The 22,385-nt window shown below is 44.8% G+C and overlaps 1 protein-coding gene across 3 annotated transcripts in view; it reads left to right on the top strand.

The window, feature by feature from the left end:
• Exph5 (exophilin 5) overlaps positions 1 to 22,385 on the top strand; it is a 49,724-nt gene that overhangs the window by 19,235 nt on the left and 8,104 nt on the right. For 2 of the 3 annotated variants that reach the window (XM_048343788.1, XM_048343789.1), the window contains 5 exons: positions 2,799 to 2,959; positions 4,297 to 4,453; positions 16,284 to 16,332; positions 20,797 to 20,802; positions 22,057 to 22,192. In XM_048343788.1, the coding sequence (XP_048199745.1) occupies positions 2,799 to 2,959; positions 4,297 to 4,453; positions 16,284 to 16,332; positions 20,797 to 20,802; positions 22,057 to 22,192 (509 nt within the window). Of the gene's footprint in view, positions 1 to 2,798; positions 2,960 to 4,296; positions 4,454 to 5,532; positions 5,888 to 16,283; positions 16,333 to 20,796; positions 20,803 to 22,056; positions 22,193 to 22,385 lie in introns of those variants that run through there. The other variant, XM_048343790.1, reaches the window with a different exon arrangement.

The following is a 22,385-nucleotide window of genomic DNA, read 5'->3' as shown; positions in this document are numbered from 1 at the left end:
TCTCTGGTTTCATATATCACTGATGGTCAGAATTTTTCCTTCTTACTTTTCTTACTTTATCTTTTATGCTTTAAGAAAATGAAAACATCAACAGCACACTGATCTTAGAATTGTGTTCTTTTTAGCACAAGAAGCTCAGCCAGCCATCATAAATTGCGAATTGCACTTGATTGTACACAGACTCTTGGATACTTAAAGTTAAGGAAGACAGGTTATAAGTTCCCAGAGAGTTGAGACTTTTAAGTAATTCATCATTTCTCTTCTGGGGTTGCCCTTCCTTACTTCAAAAGCCAAAACTATTTCCATTTTGCTTCCTTAGTAACAGGAAACACAATGCCATTTTTGATTATCTGAATGTTGAAATTTCTGGCTACTGACTACACATTTACGCTCTTTCCTAACAACCATCCCCAGGGCTCCCTCCCTAGAATATGTATACTTTAGATGTTTTTGTTTGTTTGTTTCTGGTGCCAGTCTTGGGGCTTGAACTCAGGGCCTGGGTGCTATCCCTGAGCTTGCTTTTTCAAGGCTAGCACTCTACCACTTGAGCCATAACTCCACTTCCAGCTTTTTGATGGTTTACTGGAGATAAAAGTCTCACAGACTGTCTTTCCTGGGTTAGCTTTGACCTACAATCCTCAGATCTGAGCCTCCTGCGTAGCTAGTATTACAGGTATGAGCCACCAAAGCCCTGTTTACCAGGACTATTTTTGAAGAGAAGCCATATAGCTTCTGAAACAACATAGATATGTCAAGAGGTAGAAGCCTGGTGCTGGCTTTGGTGCGGGGGGGGGGCGTGGGGAGAGGAAGGGACCCACAACTAGGGAGAGGCCTGAGGATGTGGGAGTCATATATAGATGTGGGGCACGGGAGAGCTTGGTGTTGATAAGTTAGAGGTAGTTTAATTGGAAGCAGATCCTGGGGGCTCCGCTGGTCAATCAGGGGCACAGCAATTGGATGGAGTGACCACATAGCAGAACGTGACTATGGCAAAAGTACCATCCATGACAGTTCTGAAAGCTGAACGTGAGTGATTGCTGCCTAATGCTTTTCACAATGCAAGTCTGGGCAAGATCACCTCTGGCTTCCTTCCTGAATATTTTTATAAAACAGCAGTATCGTAGCCCCAAGCAGGAGGATGGATTACAGCCATCTCGGTTCATTGCCTTTAACCCCAAAGTGGCCACTCTGCAGACATCTTGCTCTTCACCTTCTAAGCAATACAAAACCCCTAACAGTTCTACTTTCCAGGAGACTCTGGATAAAGGATCAGAGCAGCTAAGCAATGTGCAATGCTTCCCAAAACATCCAGACTTCTCAAGCTTGGAAATCAACAACAGGCCCAACTTCTTCACAGGTAGCAGCCCTGGAAGAGCCTTGTGACGATGCTCTTGAAACTCCCCTTTGGCCCTGTTTGTCTCCCTCTGGGGACATCTCCCTTTGAAGGAGGCACCTCTTATTTCCAGGCATTTCTAAAGGCCTTCTGAAACAGACATCATGTATTTTGGTGGGAAAAAAACAATATATATACAGAGATAGATAGATAGATAGATAGATATACCACAGTAGTGACTTAATGACTTAGGGAGGCTTTTCATTTGAAAGATAACAAGGTAGAAAAGAACAGGAGAAGAATAAAGCAGCCACATTCGGTACCGTGAAGGTGGATGCTCTGATGGCTTGTGTTCACTTCAAATTCCACTGTCCCTGAAGCTAGGACATTCGCCCTGTGGTCATACATGGGCATTAATGTCTTGTGTTTAAGAAATTCCATTACTCTGGGCACCAGAGGCTCATACCTGTAATCCTAGCTACTCAGGAAGCTGAGATTTGAGGATCAAAGTTCAAAGCCAGCCTGGGCAAAAAAGCCCATATGACGTCTTTATTTGGTGGGGGCGGGGGGCAGGTTCTGAGGCTTGAACTCAGGGCCTGGGTGCTGTCCATTAGCCTCTTTACCTTTACCACTGGAGCCACAGCGCCACTTCTGGCATCTAAGTGGCTTCCTGGAGATCAGAGCCTCATGGACTTTCCTGCCCAGGCTGGCTTCCAATCATGATCCTCTGATCTCAGCTTCCTGAGCAGCTAGGATTCCAGGCATGAGCCACCAGGGCCCAGCTCCATGAGACTCTTATTTCCAATTTAACTACCAAAAGGCACAAAGTGGAGCTGTGGCTCAAGCTACAAAGTGCCAGCCTTGAGTAAAAAAGCTCAGGGCTTGTGCCAAACCCTGAGTTCATACCCCAGGACTAGCACAAAAAGAAAGGAAGAAATCCCATGACCTAAGACTATTGCGTTCATTAATTTCTTTTCTTCAGGTTAGCTTTTATCTCTGACCACCGGTTGAGCAAGGAGCAATCTCCCTATTGCAGTCACTATTTCAATCCCCAGTCCTTACATGGAGCCTTGATAAACAATTGATTAACATTGCTCAATAAACATTTACTGGATTAATGAATGAGTGAGTGAGTAATCAGAACCAGAATATTCTAGTTTGTGTGTCATTTGAACATCTATCATTTACTGCATTAGTAGGTCAGGTTTTAACACATCGCTCAACCCAGTTTGTCAGTATTGACTATGATTATTTTAACTAGTGGTAAAAGCTTCCAGGTTGTCATCGTACACGAAAGAATATACTGTTTACAAAAAAAAATGTGGATGAAATGTATACACTGTAATTAAAAGGAAATTATAACGAACCAATTTTCTTCCTAGATGTATAGTATATGCATGATAGAATGTTTTGCCCAATCCAGGAAATGGCACTAGATATAAATGACATTTTTGTTTTATTTCAGCAAACTTCAGAAAACCAAGAGGGACATCAGATGGCTTCAAGGAGTGACTGGCGAATGGTTTGAAGAAATTCAAAGAAAAAAGTTTTGCAATGAGACAGATGTTAGCCAGATGTTAAAGCCGCCACTTACCTACAGGCTAAAGAAGGAGATTACACAAAATGGTGAGAAAAATTGGCTTAAAATGACCTTTTCTTTCCCTTGTGGACAGTGACTCAATATTAAGACTCTTCTAACCCACAGAAATTTTACAGCATGCTCTAAAAAGAGGGAACTGAATGGTGTATATGTGTGTGTGTGTGCGTGTGTGTGTGCGTGCACGCGTGTGCACTCACGCACCCGTACCAGCTCTGCTTAAAACTGGAGCACTACTGCTTGAGTCATACCTCCACTTCTGGCTTTTTGCTAGTTAACTGGAGATAAGTATCTCGGGTTTGTCTTCTAAGGCTGGTTTCAAACCTCAACCTTCAGATCTCAGCCTCCTAAATGGCTAGAACTAAAGGTTTGAACCACTGGTGCCCAGCTCATGAACCGAATATTTACTCTGATAATGCCTGGATGACATAGTATAGGAACCCAAACACAGATGTCTAATAAACCAGAATATGCATGCTGACTCTATCTGTGTGAGTTCTGTTCAAGTCATTTGTTCTCTATAAACCTCAATAGTCTCATCTTTGGATGGGTACACTGCCTATCTGAAAGATTAGAATTAAAGTTATGCAAATAAAATGCACAGTAACCATTTCAATGAGATGATGATGGAGGAAGGAGGCGGGGGCAGAGGGGAGGGCTAGGAGCAGGGGAGGGGAGGGGAATGGTGGAGGAGGAGCCACCATCCTTCTGTAAGTTGGGCCAACTCCATAAGTGATTTCTAATTCTAGGGCAATGTATGTGAGCACTAACATCTCACTTAACTGCACCTTGTTTCCTGGGGTATGTGCTGATCTTGGGACTGTGTGATGTCCTTGAGCTTTTTTGCTCAAGGCTAGTGCCCTGCCACTTGAGCCACAGCCCCAGTTCTCACTTTTTGGTGGTTAACTGGAGACCAGAGTCTCACAGACTTTCCTACCCAGGCTGGCTTTGAACCCCAATTCTCAGATCTCAGCCTCCTAAGTAGCTAGGATTACAGGTGTGTGCTACCAGTGCCTAGCTACCAATTATTTTCATCTGTAAATGAGGGTACTTAGCTGGAGGCCTGGCTCAAGTGGTAAAGTATCTACCTAGCAAAACTGAAGTCCTGAATTCAGACTCCAGCAGCATAGCGATTGGATGTGGGTTGGGAATGAAGCTCAGTGGTTACAGCACTGCCTAACATGGCAGCTCAGTCCAGAGCTCCCTCCATCCGAGGATGCTTCCTGCATTTCTAGACTGCATAGAGGAAGAGGGTGGAAGCAAGAACCAAGGCTTGATTCTTTGGAGCCTATTTATCTGGAAATATTTCCACCATGCAAAAACAAAAAATTCTAAATCTTTTTTTTTGTTTTGTTTTTCTTTGAAGATTCTATGAAATTACAAACATCAAGATCAAAAAACCTAATGAATCAAAAACCATCTGCCTCTTCTCCAATGAGCTTCAGATCATCGTTTGCATCCCTGTTCTCATTCAGGAAAGCTGTGAAGGAGCCTTCAAAGCTTCAGTGGCTGAGACAGAAAGGGTAAGATGAGCTAAGCTCAGATCTCGGGACAGCCCCTGAGTTGTTTAAAAGAGGCCCTTTGGGCTGGGGATATGGCCTAGTGGCAAGAGTGCTTGCCTCCTATACATGAAGCCCTGGGTTCCATTCCCCAGCACCACATATACAGAAAACGGCCAGAAAAGTGGCGCTGTGGCTCAAGTGGCAGAGTGCTAGCCTTGAGCAAAAAGAAGCCAGGGACAGTGCTCAGGCCCTGAGTTCAAGCCCCAGGACTGGAAAAAAAGAAAAGAAAGAGACCCTCTGCCTGCTTGCGATCAGAATGTCTTAAAGTTTGTTCTTAAAGATTTCAGACCCATTAGTAACAAAGGAATCCAGGCTAATCTCTCAGGGGACAAAGTTCTAGGAAAACCCTGCAACTTTGAAATGCAACTTTGAGGCCATTGCAGGTGGCTGGTGGCTGGTGAATGAAGGGTTAAATGTTGAGAGACAGGGGCTGGGAATGTGGCTTAATGGTAGAGTGCTTGCCTAGCACACTTGAAACCCTGGGTTCAATTCCTCAGTACCACATATACAGAAAAAAAGCCGGAAGCGGTGCCTTGAGCAGAAAGAAGCTCAGGGACAGCACCCAGGCCCTGAGTTCAAGCCCCAGGACTGGCAAAAAAATAAAATAAAATAAAAATGTTGGGACCTAGATAGGTAGGAACAGTTCTTCTCTTGTGCCAAGAGCGTGGTTTGTGCCTTAGCTGGGTTGATAAATTTAAATCAAAACTACTCCTTTAGAAAATGTGTGGGAGTCAGACTAGGAAGGCTAGCTGACGGGAAAAGCAGCCGAGCAAGGGGGTAGCGGGAGGGGGGGGGGGGGAAATAGGATTCTAAAACAAGGTAAAAAGAAAAAAGAAAAAGCATGATTGTTTCCAGAAATAGTGACCCTAGTCGATTCCCCGCGGTGAGCCAGCATCTAAAATGTCAGGCGAGGGAGGGGGGAGAGCTGGATCCTTGGGCTCGGGCTGACTGGCCTGACCGTCCTGATTCATTCTGTCATTCCATTGCTCTTGGCAACCCGAGCCGGGCTGCGCCGGTGTGGCTGCCCGGGTGACTGCTCGCTGTTTCAGCTCCCTCTTCCTGGTTGCAGAGCTCGCCACCCTCTTAAGGTGTTGGCTTGGCTGGGGGTGTGCGGTGAGCGCCAGCGAGGCTGGGACAAGGTGCTCAGTCTGCTCCGAGGTCACCCGAAGCAGCCGGCCGCCACTGGGGCCGGGGATGAGCAGGCTCCCCGGGGCGCCGGCTCCCCGCAGGGCCGCTGCCCCCCCTCCCAGGCACGCAGATGGAAGGGTGTCTGCATTCTTCCTTTGGGCTTTCACGTGAGGCGCTTTGGGTCTGAGCAAACTCTGGAGAGCTCAGCTAAATGTCAATTTAAGTCACCGTCACTACCCGTCACTTGCCAAGAAGGACTTCAAATAGGTGAGTGGCTCTTCTTCTTTCTTTCTTCTTCTTCTTCTTCTTCTTCTTCTTCTTCTTCTTCTTCTTCTTCTTCTTCTTCTTCTTCTTCTTCTTCTTCTTCTTCTTCTTCTTCTTCTTCTTCTTCTTCTTCTTCCTCTTCTCCTTCTCCTTCCCCTTCTCCTTCTCCTTCTTCTCCTTCTCCTTCTCCTTCCTCTTCTCCTTCCCCTTCTCCTTCCCCTTCTCCTTCTCCTTCTTCTCCTTCTCCTTCTTCTTCTTCTTTGCCAGTCCTGGGGCTTGAACTCAGGATCTGGGGGCTGTCCCTTGAGCTTCTTTTTGCTCAAGGCTAGCACTCTACCACTTGAGCCACAGCGCCACTTTTTGTCTTTTTTTTTTTTCTGTGTATGTGGTACAGAGGAATCGAACCCAGGGCTTCATGCATGCGAGGCAAGCACTCTACCGCTAAAGCCACATTCCCAGCTCCCCATGCGTGGATTTTCTTTTTTAAAAAATGTTTGAGACTCTAGTTGAACACTTTGGTTTGAGACTCTGGTTGTTTGGAGGTTTGAAACTGCAATATTTCTCTTGAAGAAAAAGAAAGTGTTCCTCATGGGTTATGTCCATAGGGGGTTTTCAGGGAATTTGTCTTTAGGTGATTTTCTTTCAGGCAGGTTTCAATCTGGAGAATCTAACATTACTAAACTGGGGAAATGAGAGATGAAATTTGTTCACTTGACAAGGCAAGGTCTTTTCCAAGTTCCTATTTCAGGGTCTGCTGAAGTGGATGGGAGAAGATAAAAGATTGAAAAATCTCAGTATCATGTGTTTTGATTATAGGCCAACCTGGAAAAAAAATATTCTTTGGAGAATTTTTTTTTAAAGCTTGCAGAATTCTGTCTAGCAAATGTCTTTCTTAGATAACCAAAGTGACTTGTACATTTCTCTTAACCAGACTGAGCATAACCAAGTATGCAGAAACAAAACAAGTTGCACAATTTGTTGCATTATTTCATTAACTGTTTAGCAGTTATCAGAAACAAGCACGTATTTTACGTTCATCCTAAGTAGAACGAATTAACATTTATCTTTACTTTATCATTAATACTGGCAAATATTAATTCTGCGGAATATAAGAAAGACACTGGTGTTTGCTCTTTAGAGATTTCACAAGATAAAATACAAAAACATGTCTTAAATTTTTTTTTTTTTTTTTTTTTTTTTTTTTGGCCAGTCCTGGGCCTTGGATTCAGGGCCTGAGCACTGTCCCTGGCTTCTTCCCGCTCAAGGCTAGCACTCTGCCACTTGAGCCACGGCGCCGCTTCTGGCCGTTTTCTGTATATGTGGTGCTGGGGAATCGAACCTAGGGCCTCGTGTATCCGAGGCAGGCACTCTTGCCACTAGGCTATATCCCCAGCCCTAAATTTTTTTTTTTTTTTTTGAGCAATTAGATCTTAAGTTCTAAGTATCTTCCAGGGGGGTATTGTATAAAGCAACCGGAGTGAGTTGTATACTGTATTTTCTGAGGGCTCCTTTAACCTCAGGTAGTTAACCATAGTTGACAGTTCTCATGTGCCACAATGCAATGTCAGCCTTCAGACTCCCTGGAGGTTCCAAGCTCCTCCTATCCCAGCTCCACGGTGGAAAGACCGAGGAAGCAGCTGGCAGGTCGCTACCTGTGAAGGCCATCCAGGACTTGACTTTTTCATATTTGGTGTTCAGAGAACCCGTCGTCAGTAGAGCAACTTAGAGGATTTCTTTTTTCCACCTTCATGAATCATCTTCATTCTTTTCAGAGTAGGCAATTTTTGTTAAGCCTTCTGTATTGTATTGTATTAATTTGTGCATGCATTCATTTTCGAAAGCCCTGTGTCTCTATTAACAACTTTTTACCTGATTCCATTCCCCTTTGATTTCATTCTCCTTTCTCTAATTGTGTTTCATGTCTTCATAAAGTTATACTTAGTGTTTTCATCGTAACAAAGACACAGTTGGCAATAAAATAAAAAAGCCACCCAGAGTGAAACTGTTAATTAGTTACCAAGTACACATGATTGAGCTAGAGGTATTTATCTCTCTGCTGCGTGATCCAGATTTACAGGCTCTTGATTTCAGTTTCAAAATTGCACTTGGAGAAAAAAAAATAGTAATCAGAGAAACAGAGCCAGCTCTTTTATGTAAAAGAGGGTCTTGTATCCCTAAAATTTCTTTTTCTCTCTTACCTGAGAAGTTTATTTTTCTCTCTTAAATTTGGGGTGTTTTTGTTTTTCGTCTGTTTGTTTGTTTTAAAATGGCCTCACCTTGTGGAGTCCAACTCAACTCTCTATGTAGCCCAGGATGGCTTCGAACTCACAATCCCCCTGCCTCAGCCTTCAAAGTGCTGGGGTTACAGGCATGTGCTACCACGACTGCCTTTGGTTTACCTAAGAAATGACACTGGCTAATGAGTAACCCTCCTCCGAAGAAAAGTGGGCTTTACCACGAAGCCAGATATACTTGTTTATTTTAAGACTCAGCCAATGAAAGTACAGTAACCCTTCCCCTCATCCTTGACAACTTAGGCATCAACCACCACCCAAAAATACAGTCTAATGAGATTAAGAAACTTTGAAAGAGGACTGCACTTACATCATATTTATTACAATGTGATGATTATTGTTCTAGTTTATTATTAGTTGGTGTTATAAATTAAAGTCTATCATAGATGTGTATATAGGGGGGAGAACAGTTTTGTACAGGTTCTGGTACTATCTGTGGCTTTAGGCCATCGCTAAGGGCCTTGTTATCTCCTCCCCTAAGGACAAGGGGGTTATTGAATGTAGTATCTTGAAGCTTTGACTTCACCCCCCCCTTTTTTTTTTTTTTAATTTTTGCCAGTCCTCGGGGTTGAACTCAGGGCCTGAGCACTGTCTCTGGCTTCCTTTTGCACAAGGCTAGCACAGCGCCACTTCTGGATTTTTCTGTTTATGGGGCACTGAGGAATTAGATCCAGGGCTTCATGCACGCTAGGCCAGCACTCTACCACTAAGCCACATTGCCAGCTCCTAATTTCCTATTTTTAGCAGACAAAAAGCCATTGAGAGCTGGTGCTGGTGACTCATGACTATAATCCTAGCTACTCTGGAGGCTGAGATCTGAGGATTGTGGCTTGAATCCAGCTTGGGCAGGAAAGTCTGTGAGCCTCTGATCTCCAATCAACCAGCAGTAAATGGAAAGTGGAGCTGTGGCTCAAAGTGTTAGAGCACTAGGGCTGGGGATATGGCCTAGTGGCAAGAGTGCTTGCTTTGTATACATGAGGCCCTGGGTTCGATTCCCCAGCACCACATATACAGAAAACGGCCAGAAGTGGCGCTGTGGCTCAAGTGGGAGAGTGCTAGCCTTGAGCCAAAAGAAGCCAGGGACAGTTCTCAGGCCCCGAGTTCAAGGCCCAGGACTGGCCAAAAAAAAAAAGTGTTAGAGCACTAGTCTTGAGCAAAAGAGCTCAGGGACAGTGTTCAGGCCCTGAGTTTGAGTTCAAGCCCCACCATGGATAAAAAAAAAAAAAAAAAGATAAGAAAAAGAAGCTATTGGGAACATAGTGATTGTATTTATACAATGACTAAAATATTTACCATTTCTGCTTCAGATACAATTTGTTTTCCCCCAAATCTACACCATGCTGTAAGGATCTCTTTCAGATTTTAATGCTATTTGTAACTGACTGGCCTGATCTAAGCTTCAAGGACAGAAAAAGTGCAAAGCATTTCCCACTGAGGTTTTATTTATTCCTGATCAATGGATTCCAGAAACATCTGCATCTATGTATGTGGCATATGCCCGCCTCTCATTGCCTCACATCTGTGTGGGGTTTTTTGTTGTTGTTGTTTTTGCCAGTCGTGGAGCTTGAACTCAGGGCCTGAGCACTGTCCCTGGCTTCTTTTTGCTCAAGGCTAGCACTCTGCCAACTTGAGCCACAGCGCCACTTATGGCCTTTTCCATATATGTGGTGCTGCGGAATCGAACCCAGGGCTTCATGTATATGAGGCGAGCACTCTCGCCACTAGGCCACATCCCCAGCCCTGTGTGTTGGTTTTGTTGTTGTTGTCGTTGTTGGGGAAGCCCCTCACCGTCCCCTCGCCTGCTCCTAGAGCTGGGCAACAGGTGCCAGCAGTCCATTGTGGCGATTTTAGGGGTGAAGATTATTTTCCTCACGCCTTCCTCCATGTGGTCTCAAGGTCTAGGGCCCCGGGAAAGTTCAAGGTTGTGCTTCTGGGAAGGGGCGTTGCTCTATTTCCACTGTTTTATCACACGCAGCGTCTTCTCCCGCGTGGAACTCTGACAAAAGCTTAACACATCCACGAAAGGGAAGCAGGCACCATGGCTATTGTCACCCATGCCCAGGACCTGTTGTTGCTGGGTTTGAACTAGATTTGAACTCAGGGCGCCTTTGCTTGCTCTACTACTTGAACCGCGCACCAAACCCCATCATGCCAGGAATTTTGACTGTCCTTACCACAGTGGAAGTAAGCAAAGCTTCATGCTTCCCAAATGTGGACGTGCATCCAAATATCTTAAAGAATGAAAAAATCTAAATACCTTTCTTCTAACCTGCCATGATTGTACAATTGCTGATGCAATTCTAATAGTAAAGCCAGATCACCTGGGAGCCATGGGCACCTAGGGTGAAATCTAGAATCATCCCCTGGCCCTCCTCCTCCTCCTCCTCCTCCTCCTCCTCCTCCTCCTCCTCCTCACCCTCCTCCTCCTCCTCCTCCTCCTCCTCCCATCCCCCCACCACCACCTTCACAACACTGCTGCACACTGCTGCTCACTCCAGGGCTCTCAGAGGGAACAAGGACCCAGCGCTGACTTCTTCAGCCCAAATGTCTGAGATTTCTGTGTGTTCAAACGTAGACTCTTCAGTGGAGGTCAAGGGAGAAGAGAAGAAGATATGAAGGGGAGGAAAGGGGAGGGGAGAAGGGGAAGAGGGGAGGGAAGGAAGGAAGGAAGGAAGGAAGGAAGGAAGGAAGGAAGGAAGGAAGGAAGGAAGGAAGGAAGGAAGGAAGGAAGGAGAGAGAGAGAGGGAGGGAAGAAGGCAGGGTGAGGAAAATAAGTCCAAGAAAACAATATGATCTACCGTTTAGCTTTCCAAAATCCCATCAGCCCTTTCTGCTTACATAAGAGACGTTGAGCAGGACAGCCCAGCTGGGCACACCCTATGGATGAGGCGAATTTGGGCATGTCTGAAGAGCAGCTGGGTGGCTTCACCAAACCTTGCATGTGAAGGGAAGAACACTTATAGAGACATAGAGATGGGCTGGTGAGCAGCCCACACTCCCTCCCCGACCACAGTGCTCGCTCTGATCACATCTATGTCACAAGCTGTCCCCAAGTCTGTGAGGCACAGAGGAGAAAACAAACATCGACCATGCTGAGGTTGAAGCGCACAGCCCCAGCTATAGCAGAAAGAACAGATTTGAAGGGACACAATTAAAGTCTGAGTAACCAGGGAAGACTCCATTGAGATGGAAAAGGCCAGAATGATTGGATCAGTGCAAGAGAGTCAACGCAGGATCATGAGGCTGAAGTAATAGAGGGCGAGGAAGGCAGATGAACTGTCTTCCGTTCCGCCCTAAAAGTAGGTGGATGACCAGATGCAGTGGGGAAAAGAATGAACATGTATTCATTCATTCAACAAAAACTGCACCAAGATGCCGCATACAGTACAAGGACAAACTGTCCAGCCTTCACAAGCTCTCATGGTGTGAGGACCACCCAAATCGTAGAGACATGCCTGTGAGTGGTGCCAAGTAGAATACACTCTGCTCCATAGGAACACACATGATGGACATGATCTTAACCAATGTCCTGACACAGCTCTTGGAGAAAATGACATTTCTATGATTCTTCAGTTAGGAAATCCTGGTACAGGCAAAGAGCTGTAAGGTGATTCACACCTGTGAGCCTAGCTACTTAGGAGGCAGAGACCAGAGGATTGTAGTTCAAACCCAGTCCAGGCAAAAACTTTGTGAGACTCCCATACCAACCAATAGAGACACAGTGGTACAGGTCTATAGCATACAGAAAGCATAAACCGGAGGCTCGCAGTCCAGGCCAGCCTCAAGCAAAAAGCAAGACATTCACTCAAAAATAACCAACGCAGGGCTGAGAATGTGGCCTGGTGCTAGAGTGCTTGCCTAGCATGCATGAAGTCCTGGGTTCAATTCCTCAGCACCACATAAACAGAAAAAGCTGGAAGGGGCGCTGTGGCTCAAGTGGCAGAGTGCTAGCCTTGAGCAAAAGAAGCTCAGGGACAGTGCCTAGGCCCTAAGTTCAATCCCCAGGACTGGCAAAAAAAATTACCAAAGCAAAGTTGACTGGGGGCATGGCTCAAGCAGTAGAATACCTGCTGAGTAAGCATGAACCTTACCCAAGTTCAAACCTCAGTGCTGCCAAGTAAAATATGAAAGGCAAAAGCAAGAGATTAAAAAAAAAGTGCCACCACTAGTGTAAAGGCAGAGCGATTGGAGATAAGGATAAAGGTGGATTAAAGAAGGATTTCTGAGTTTGAGTGAACGGGACTTGTGACTCTCTAGGAAGGAGTGGAACACAGAGTCCTTTGGGACTGATTTTTTTTTTTTTGCCAGTCCTGGGGCTTGAACTAGGCAAGCACTCTAAGCCACATTCCCAGCCCTGACGGAATATTCTTGATCTCTGCCCTGCTATAGTATATGAGAATTCTTGAATGGCGCCTGCAAAGGTATGAAAATAAGAGAGAATGATGGAGGGAAATTTAATTTGACAAGTGCAGAGTACAAGTTCCTAAAAAGAAGGAGAGGCTTCCAAAGGCATTCACCAGCTAAAAGAACAGTCTTGTGCTATGTTAACATTCTGGATATTTTGCTGCTGGAGAGATGAAGATTGGAGGATTGTGTTTGGAGGTTGCCCTGGCCAAAAGAAAAAAAAAAGTTAGTGAGTCCTCCTCACCCCCACAAAACAAGCTGAGTTTAGTGGTTCACACCTATAATCTAGTTACTCAGGAGGCCTAAGTAGAGGGATCGCAGTGTAAGGCTGACCCCAGATTAAAATCATAAGAACCTATCTGAAAAAAAGGGGGGAGGTTACAGGTATGATTCAAGCAGTAGCACACCTGTCTAGCAAATGTAAGTGCTAGGTTCAAACCTTAGTACTGCTGAGAGAGAGGGAGGAAGAGGATGGCACCTTGTGAGATTTTTAGGCAGGGGAGTTGAAAAGATCTAATTTGCATTTTTTTTGGTGCCAGCCCTTGAGCCTGAACTCAGGGCATAGGTGCTGTCCCTGAGCTTTTTAAATTTTTTTTTATTTTTGCTCAAAACTAGCATTCTACCACTTGAGCCACAGTTCACTTGCAGCTTTTGTGTGTGTGTGTGTGTGGTTAATTGGAGCTAAGAGTCTCATGGATTTTTCTGCCCAGGCTGCCTTTGAACTGTAATCCTTGGATCTCAGCCTCCTGAGTAGCTAGGACTTGCAGGTGTGAGCCACCCGGTGCTCTGCTCCTGTTTACATTTTACGTAGATCTTAGTGTCGGTGATATGAAGGATAAAGAGAAGATGGATAAATGGGGTGTTGGTGAGAGATGGATAAGACAGCTAAGAGCATCAGTAGGACTTGGGAGTGAATGTGAACGACAAAAAATATCCTATCCCTTGGTACGGTCAGTCTTCAGGGCCTAGCCCAACTTTCAGGCCCTCACTGGTGCTTTTGTTCACACCGGGAGCCCTTCTCCTTAGAAACATGATTGGCTTATGGGTACAGTGACTGAGCCTCCAAAGGAAATGGAAGTGTGCCTTCTCAATGAAGTCCCTCATGGCTCACGAAAGCATGCGCGTGCTCAGATGAGCGTGTCCCCGGCCTCGCTGCACATCCGTGCACCTGATGGTACTCCCATCTAAATGCGATCTGGTCCTCTTGCCTCATCTGCCCGTCCTTCTCAGCAACCTGAGACTTAACTCCAGATCAGGAAAGGCGCCCAGTGAGCTGACGAGCCTGGGAATGTGGGATGTGCTCTGTGGGCAGCCACCCACCAGGGATCTGGAAAGATCTTGCACAATCTGGTGTGTACTCTTGACTCCAGGCAAACTGAATGGTTTTGCCAGATCTCACCCGCCCTGCCAGCCCCAAGTCCTTCACTCCCTGTTCTCCTGCCTGAAACCCTTTCTCTGCCACCTTCTCCCTCCTGCTTTCCCTGCGCATCCCTAGCAAGTTCTTGCTGGCGCTGTGCCTTCCCGCCCGTTTGATGTACATTACCTTATAGTCCTTAGCAAGTCTGGGCTTGTATTTTCTCATTATGCATCTGATCTTTCCTATTGCTAAACAGCGCTCAAAAACAAACAGACAAACAAACCCAGCATCCTCATCTCAGCCGTATTTGCTTGGTCCAAAGAACTCAAAATAGCACACAGCATGTTGCAGCAAAGGCAATTTCACTCAGTGTATGTGGGCAGGAAGATTCACATGACAAGCATCCCCCATCCAAAAAATCCAAAACCCAGAATCTTTAGGGATACAACATGAGGCCAAGATGGAAAATTCCACACCTGACTTCACATGGTGGTTATAGGCCCAGTGCAGGCAACACTAAAAATACTATACAACATTACCTTATATGCCTAAGGCAGTGGTACAGCATAAATAAATTGCATGTCTAGAATTGAGTATAAGTTTCACATATGGACTTGGGTCCCATCCTCAGGATATATCATTAGGTATTTGCACATATTCTAAGTTGTTTGTTTTTTTTAAAAAAAAAAAAAAAAAAAGAGCCTTACTAAAACCCAGAACACTTCTGGTTTCAAGCATTTTAGATAAGGACTATTCAATCTGATACCATTAGCACAGCTAGTATTTCCAATTAAGACAGAAAAACAATTCTTGATACTGATTTTAGTTTTCAACCTGGGCTAAGTTACAGAAATACATAATAATATCTTTAGAAGATAAAAGCATTTGGCCTCTGTAGTTTTGTGCTCCGTTTTCATGAAGGATGGGGCAGTTAGGAGTTTGGGTGAAGATGGGCCTGCCCACTTGTCACTGTGCCAACCAGTTTTGTTTGTTTGTTTGCCTTGTCTTTGGGTGCTGGGCCTGGACGCTATCCCTGAGCTTTTTTCCACTCAAGGCTAGAAAGTACTCTACCATCAGAGCCTTAGTTCTACGTAAGGCTTTGTGGTAATTAATTGGAGATTAAGAGTTTCATGGGCTTTCCTGCCTGGGCAGGCTTTGAACCATATCCTCAGATCTCAGCCTCCTGAGTAGCTAGGATTACAGACGTGAGCCACTGGCACAAAGCCCCTTGTGCTTTCTTTTTTTTTTTTTTTTTTTGGCCAGTCCTGGGCCTTGGTCTCAGGGCCTGAGCACTGTCCCTGGCTTCCTTTTTGCTCAAGGCTAGCACTCTGCCACTTGAGCCACAGCGCCACTTCTGGCCATTTTCTATATATGTGGTGCTGGGGAATCGAACCCAGGGCTTCATGTATATGAGGCAAGCACTCTTGCCACTAGGCCATATTCCCAGCCCCCTTGTGCTTTCTTAGTGGAGGAGACAGCTTGGTTTCATAAAGGCTCTGAGTTGTTCCAGACTATTCAATCTTGAATTCGAATTCAGGAAGAACACATCTGGGCATAGGACGATAGATTTCCAAGCTCATTATCTACCTCAATTTGAATATAGATCTTGTAAAGATTTTTCACCTTCTCGCTGAATTTAAGAAGAGCAAGGTAAATAGTGAAAACGTTCTTGGGCATCCCCAAAACAATTTCCTCCATAAACATCTTTGTAAGAATAATCATCCTAAAGCAATTTTTTATAGTTTGCTTTTTAGATAATTCTCCGATGGATAAAGTCTGGTTTGCACTTAGTTGCTCCTTAAAATCTAAAGGAACAGAAAGAGAAAATGTTTCCATTTGCAATGGGAGTCAGTGTTACCATTGCTGGTTAAGGAAACTTGTAGACAGCTTATGTCTGATTCCTCGCCCAGCCACTATGTTCCTTGCACCATGGATTCTAACTTTCCTCTGTCTCCAAGTTCTAGTCTGTAACATGGGCGCAGTCATCTGACCACGGAAAGGGACTGAAGTAGCTAAATGCGTTACCACACAGCTCGAAGCTGAGCACCGAGCCTACATCTAGTAAACCATGGATAGATGTTGCTATGTTTGTATACTCTGATCTGACATAAACCCACTATTCTGTCATTCCCCTGCCTTGGCTACCTGAGTGGCAAAGATGTAAACATTGCTTCTAAGCAATCATAGGAAAGCTTCTGAAATTTGGTCCAACAATACAAAGACACCCCTAAGTCAGAAATATGCCTTCCCAGAATACCAGCGTACAATGGCAAATATGCTGCCGATTCTTCCTCCTGGTAAAAGTTATACTTGCCAATGAAATTATTTCTGTTTCTCTTCACAGATGTGACAGTGGTAGAGGATCTCCAGTGTTTGCGAGGGGACCAACGGACGTAAGTAGGCAGAAAGCCACAGGTTACATTCCGAAGTTCAGAACGAGCTGGGTGCTGGTTGCTCATGCTTAGAATCCTAGCTACTCAGGAGGCTGAGATCTGAGAATCACAGTTCAAAGCCAGCCCATGCAGGAAAGTCCATGAGGCTCTTATCTCCGATTAACTACCAGAAAACAAGAAGTGGCGCTGTGATTCAAGTGGTAGAGCACTAGCCTAGAGCAAGTGAAGCTCAGGGACAGCTCCTAGGCCTTGAGTTCAAACCCCAGGACCAGCAAAAAAGAAAAGAAATTCAGAATGTATGCAAACCCATGTTGGGCAAATAAGATTTTCCTGTGGCTTAGCTTTAATTTTCCTTTGAAGGTTTAGCTTTCTCCTTGACAACTGCAAGCTTTGCAGTTGAGGTTGCTTTCCAGTTGGCTCTGGTCCTGGAAGGCTCACACAAGAGACTCTGCCAGGAATGAGTGAGGCCACCCTATTTCCACTTACGCCATGGGTGGCATCTGTGACACATTCCCAGGTGCCACTCCTCTGAATCGCTAACTTGTTGGATGATAGAACAGATCAGTGGCAGCCTACAGTTAGTTTTGTAAGGTGACGTGGGTCTCAGCTGAGCCCCTTCCGTGTCCGGTCATCATTTCTATACAGAGAGGAGAGCGGGAAGCTTTCAGTGGCCCCAGCCTATAATGCTAGCTACTCACGAAGCTGAAATCTGAAAAATCACAGTTCACAGCCGGACCAGGCAGGAAAGGTTGTGCAACTCTCATCTCCAATTAACCATCAAAAAGATGGAAGTGGAGGTGTGGGCGTGGCTCAAGTGATAGAGCACCAGCCTTGAGTTAAAAAAAAAAAAAAAAGCCAGGGAAGAGCACAAAACTCTGAGTTCAAATTCCAGGACCACACCCACACCCACACATACACACACAAGCTAGGGTAGAGAAGATAGTGGAGCTGCCTGAGACGTCTGTATGCCTTGTAGATTTCCATTTTTCAGTCACCCAAGTCCCAGTCCCTCAACCCAAAGACCGCAAGATGGGACTGTGGATGCCACAGAGATTCCAGCCAAGATCCAAGGCCATGAACTGGGCAGCCTGGTAGAAGGGGCACAGTAAGAAATTTCCGTTGTGTCTTTTTTTTTTTTTTTGAGAGATTGATTACATTATTCGATGACCTTCTCAGGAGAGAAGGAAGTTGCTAGTGAAATATTTGCACAAGTAAGAGGTTTCAGCAGTATCAAATGTTTGGAGCTAAAGAAAAAAAAAGACAAAAATAAAAATAAAAAAATGTTGGAGCTAGTCAGGAGCCTGCAGATCATCAAGTTCAAGGTTTCTCTCAAACTCAATCCAAAGAACATTTTGGGGCTGAGCAATCTGTTGGGAAGGGGCCCTAAGTTAACTTGGTAACCTCCCCATCCTCCCTCCATTCTACGGGATGCTGGAAGTCCTCCTCCCTCCAGCAATGACAAAGATGTCTGCCCATATTGTTAAACACTTCCCTGAGGAATGAAGGCTCTCCAGTTAGAGAACTCTCTTTGCAGGAGAGGGCTCCCATGGGAGACTTACTTTCAAAGCTAGAGTGAGAATTTAACGGCCTGAGACACTGAATCACACCTTATCTCTATGCAAAATCAGGCTGCGTGTAAGACTGCCAGCTCTGTACCCCTGAGAACACGCCTCTAGTGGGGTAGGCACCACACTAGGCCTGGGTGTGCTCCCCCACACAGGGGTGGGGTCACATGCCCCTGGGTCTCCTTACTGCCTGGAACCACTTGGTAATCAGTAACTGGAGACAGGATTCTTCTGAAGCAGATGAGACCTCTGCAGAAAACCAGACACAGAATACATTCCCCAGCACCTGGGAGCATTGTGTCGTGGTCTTTACAAAAGCACTCGATGCTATCAACCAGCTTAGGTTTCAGCTTCAGCAGCTGTTCTGCAGGTTTAGCCGCCCAAGGAAATCCTCCAAATGTGCTTAAGGTGACTCCCTGACAGAAGGTTTGTTTGTTTAATTATGTCAGCATTGCCAACAATATCAGGAGAGTGAGTTGAAGTTGTGTTTTTTTTTAAAAAAAAAAGGTGGGAGGCTCATTTTACCCAGTCAGAGAATGAAATTGAGATCCTGAAAACAGACACATCCCCAGGACTTCTTTCTGACATATTGAGTGGTCTGCCCTCTTCAGTGGGGGTCCTTCAGGACGTTCTCTCTATCACCAAAGAATAGTCACAGCTAAAAGAAAGGACTTACTAAGCACTAGACTCCATTCTGAGTGTGATACAGATTTGAATCCACAACCCAGAGACTCTGTGGTGGTGGTGGTTGTTATTTTCGTTTTACTAAGAAGAAAAAAATGAAGGTATAGAGATGTTAAGTCATCTAGCTACGAATGGGCAGAGCCAGGATTTCAAATACCTAGAACTCACATAGAAATTTTTATGCTGGCCTGCCTCCAACATGCTTTTCTGAGTCTGAATATTGAAATTTGTCAATGTTTCCATTTCTGTTATAATTTGTGTATGTGCCAATACTAGGGCTTACACTCAGGGTTTAGACCCTGGTTTTTAGCTTTTTTCCTCAATGCTAGTGCTCCCCCACTTGAGCCACAGCTCTGTTTCTGGCTTTTTGGTGGTAAATTGGGGATAAGAGTCTCATGAACTTTCATGACTCGGCTGGCTTGAACTGAAATCTCAAGATTTCAGTCTCCTAAGTAGCTAGACTTATAGGCAGGAGCCACCCATGCCCAGCTTGTTATAATTTTTACTAGAAATAATCTATGTAAGACTTTTTGTGTATATGGAACACAAATCCATTCATAACTGTACCAAGTATTACATCAACTCTTCAATGAAAGGCATGGAGATGGAAGGCAAGATTCCTTTTTGCAGAGAGGATACCTTCTAACTGAAGACATGTATTAGTAAAATAACAGTAAAACCCAACATATTGGAAAGAACAGGACGAGGGATGGGATCTGATGAATGTGAATAGCCCTTCCCACCACATAGTCACGTAGTGAATATTCATGTGCTAGAAGTCAGTTATTTCCTGAAAAACTGTTTCTCCTCTGAAGTGTGGGAATGATCATCCCTCTCTCTCTCTTTTTTTTTTTTTTGGCCAATGCTGGGCCTTGAACTCAGGGCCTGAGCACTGTCGTCCCTGGCTTCTTTTTGCTCAAGGCTAGCACTCTGCCACTTGAGCCACAGCGCCACTTCTGGCCATTTTCTGTATATGTGGTGCTGGGGAATCGAACCCAGGGCCTCATGTATACGAGGCAAGCACTCTTGCCACTAGGCCATATCCCCAGCCCTGATCATCCCTCTTGAAGTCACAAAATTGTGGTTTATAAGGAGCTTGTGAGAGAGGATCTACCTTTTACTATTAAAAACTGAATAACTGTCTGGGCACAGGTGGCTCACACCTGTAATCCTAGCTACTCAGGAGGTTGAGATCTAAGGATCTTGGTCCAAAGCCAGAGCAGGCAGGAATGTCCCTGAGACTCTTATTTCCAATTAACCACCCATAAGCTGGAAGTGGACCTGAGACTTAAGTGGTAGAGTACTAGTCTTGAGCAAAAAAGCTCAGGAACAGCACTCAGGCCCTGAGTTCAAGCCCAAGTCCTGAGTTCAAACCCCAGGACCAGCACACATATATACAAAAACAAAACCTGAATAAATGAATGATTAAACTATAAGAAAGGTAATAACAAACAAGTAGATAGAAATGGCCCAAACTGGAGTCCAGGAGAAGGGAATGTTGTTGTGGGGTGAGTATCTTAGATCTGGCATTAATCCATGTCTAATGTGCTAGACAGGGTGCTTGCTAGGTATTCTGGATACAAAGGAGAATATGATTCTCAGTCACTTTAGAGGTTGGTTTATGTTCAAGGTCCTGATTCATTTGTCCTTGAATCTTTGGTTTCCTCTTTCAGAGAGGTACCTGATACTTGGGTTAGGGAGGCGCAGGGGTAGAAGTAGAAAGACTGCAAACAATTTAGAACATGGCACAGTCAAGGGAAGGACAGAGACTGAGACAGGCATCAGAGACGGGAGACAGAAGAAAGGCATCTGGAAGGATAAGGCTGAGCAGAAAGGGAGTCATAAGTGACAGAGCCAGTTTGACAGAGGAAATGCAAATGGAGTTTTTGGCACAAGAAAATACAAGTGTGGGTGTAAATAATTCTCCTAAGTTTATGAAAACAAATCAAGCTTGAAAGTAGGACAGTGATTGGGTTTAGTGAAAACATAAACATTTGCTAGTTTAAAAAAAAAAAGGAGAAATAATTCAACTCTATCCGTCTCCCAAAGCCTTCAAAACTAACAGTTTTTCAAAAAAGTAAGATCATGTTTTTAGTGTCTTTTTATCACAAACTATTAAATCAACTCATGGCTATTGAAGGGCTCACTATTCTAGATAAACTCTGCAGAAAAATACCATTTTCCCCCTAAACCCATCAAATGCACAAATATTAAGATCCAAGTATTATTCAGGTAACTTGCAGGAACATTTCAGAGACTGGAGAGCAGGAAGTAGCAGCAGTGGGGCTTGAGCTCTGGGCCTTGTGCTTGCTATACAGGCCCTCTTAACTCTTGAGCCCCATCTCCAGCCTAGAAAACATGTTCTTGATAGAAAGAATACACAGTGTTTAGAAATCCAAAATCTCAGCCATTGGCACTCTGGAGCCCACACAGCCCAGTCTTCAAGGTGATTGATTCTCTTTCATGATAACCAGACACCATCCCTCCTACAAACTTTTGATAAATCCGTGTAAGTTTGTAGGGAACTCTAGCAACCAGAGGTTCAGGATCTCACTGGAAACACGTGAAGTTAAGGCAGAGCATTGGTAAAACAAGAGAATTTGAAATTCATAATTAGTCTGCAAGGAGCAAAACCAAGAAAACGTTAAGTTGACAAATTAATGTTGGGAAAATCGTTCATTTAAGCTTTGGTTTTGTTTTGTTTTTTTGCCAGTCCTGGGACTTGAACTCAGGGTCTGAGCACTGTCCCTGGCTTCTTTTTGCTCAAGGCTAGCACTCTACCACTTGAACCATAGAACCACTTCCAGTGTTTTTTATTATTATTATTTTTTTGACCAGTCCTGGGCCTTGGACTCAGGGCCTGAGCACTGTCCCTGGCTTCTTCCCGCTCAAGGCTAGCACTCTGCCTCTTGAGCCACAGCGCCGCTTCTGGCCGTTTTCTGTATATGTGGTGCTGGGGAATCGAACCTAGGGCCTCATGTATCCGAGGCAGGCACTCTTGCCACTAGGCTATATCCCCAGCCCTCCAGTGTTTTTTTTTAATATATATACGTGGTGCTGAGGAATCGAACCCGGGACTTCATGTATACGAGGCGAGCACTCTATCACTAGGCCATATTTCCAGCCCTGACATTTAAGCTTTTGACTGTTTTTTTTTTTTTTGCCAGTCCTGGGGCTTGGACTCAGGGCTTGAGCACTGTCCCTGGCCTCTTCTTGCTCAAGGCTAGTACTCTGCCACTTGAGCCACAGCGCCCCTTCTGGCCATTTTCTGTATATGTGGTGCTGGGGAATTGAACCCAGGGCCTCATGTATACAAGGCAAGCACTCTTGCCACTAGGCCATAGCCCCAGCCCTTGACTGTTTTTTTAAAGGAATATTTTGGCTGCAGAGGATCTAGAAATGATATGTTTATATATATGTATAATATATGTATATATAATATATAATAATTTCCTCCTTTATGCATTAAAATCAGCAGGAAAAAATATCCCTTTCACATCTGAAAAATCACCCAGTGAACAGCCTGTTTGTGCCCAAGCCATCGACCATGCGGGAGGAAGGCAGGCCACCCCCCTGGGGAGCCTCGAGGCTGGAGAATGAGTTTTTCCGAGGTAAGTCTCCATATTAATCACCCTGGCAACCCGTGGGCATAAAGAAAAGCAAGTAATGCAACATCATTTACATTAAAATATTTTGAGTTGTTCTTGTTTTATTTTGGTTTTTTTGAGGTGAGCTTGGGCCTTACCCTGAAACCCAGGCTAGCCTGTGCACTTCAAGCTGCTCTCAAACTCACAATCCTCCCCC

Source organism: Perognathus longimembris, chromosome 3, assembly GCF_023159225.1.
Source record: "Perognathus longimembris pacificus isolate PPM17 chromosome 3, ASM2315922v1, whole genome shotgun sequence".
Classification (NCBI taxonomy): domain Eukaryota; kingdom Metazoa; phylum Chordata; class Mammalia; order Rodentia; family Heteromyidae; genus Perognathus; species Perognathus longimembris.
The sequence above is the reverse complement of the archived record's forward strand: the minus strand, read 5'-3'. Positions and strand labels throughout refer to the sequence as shown.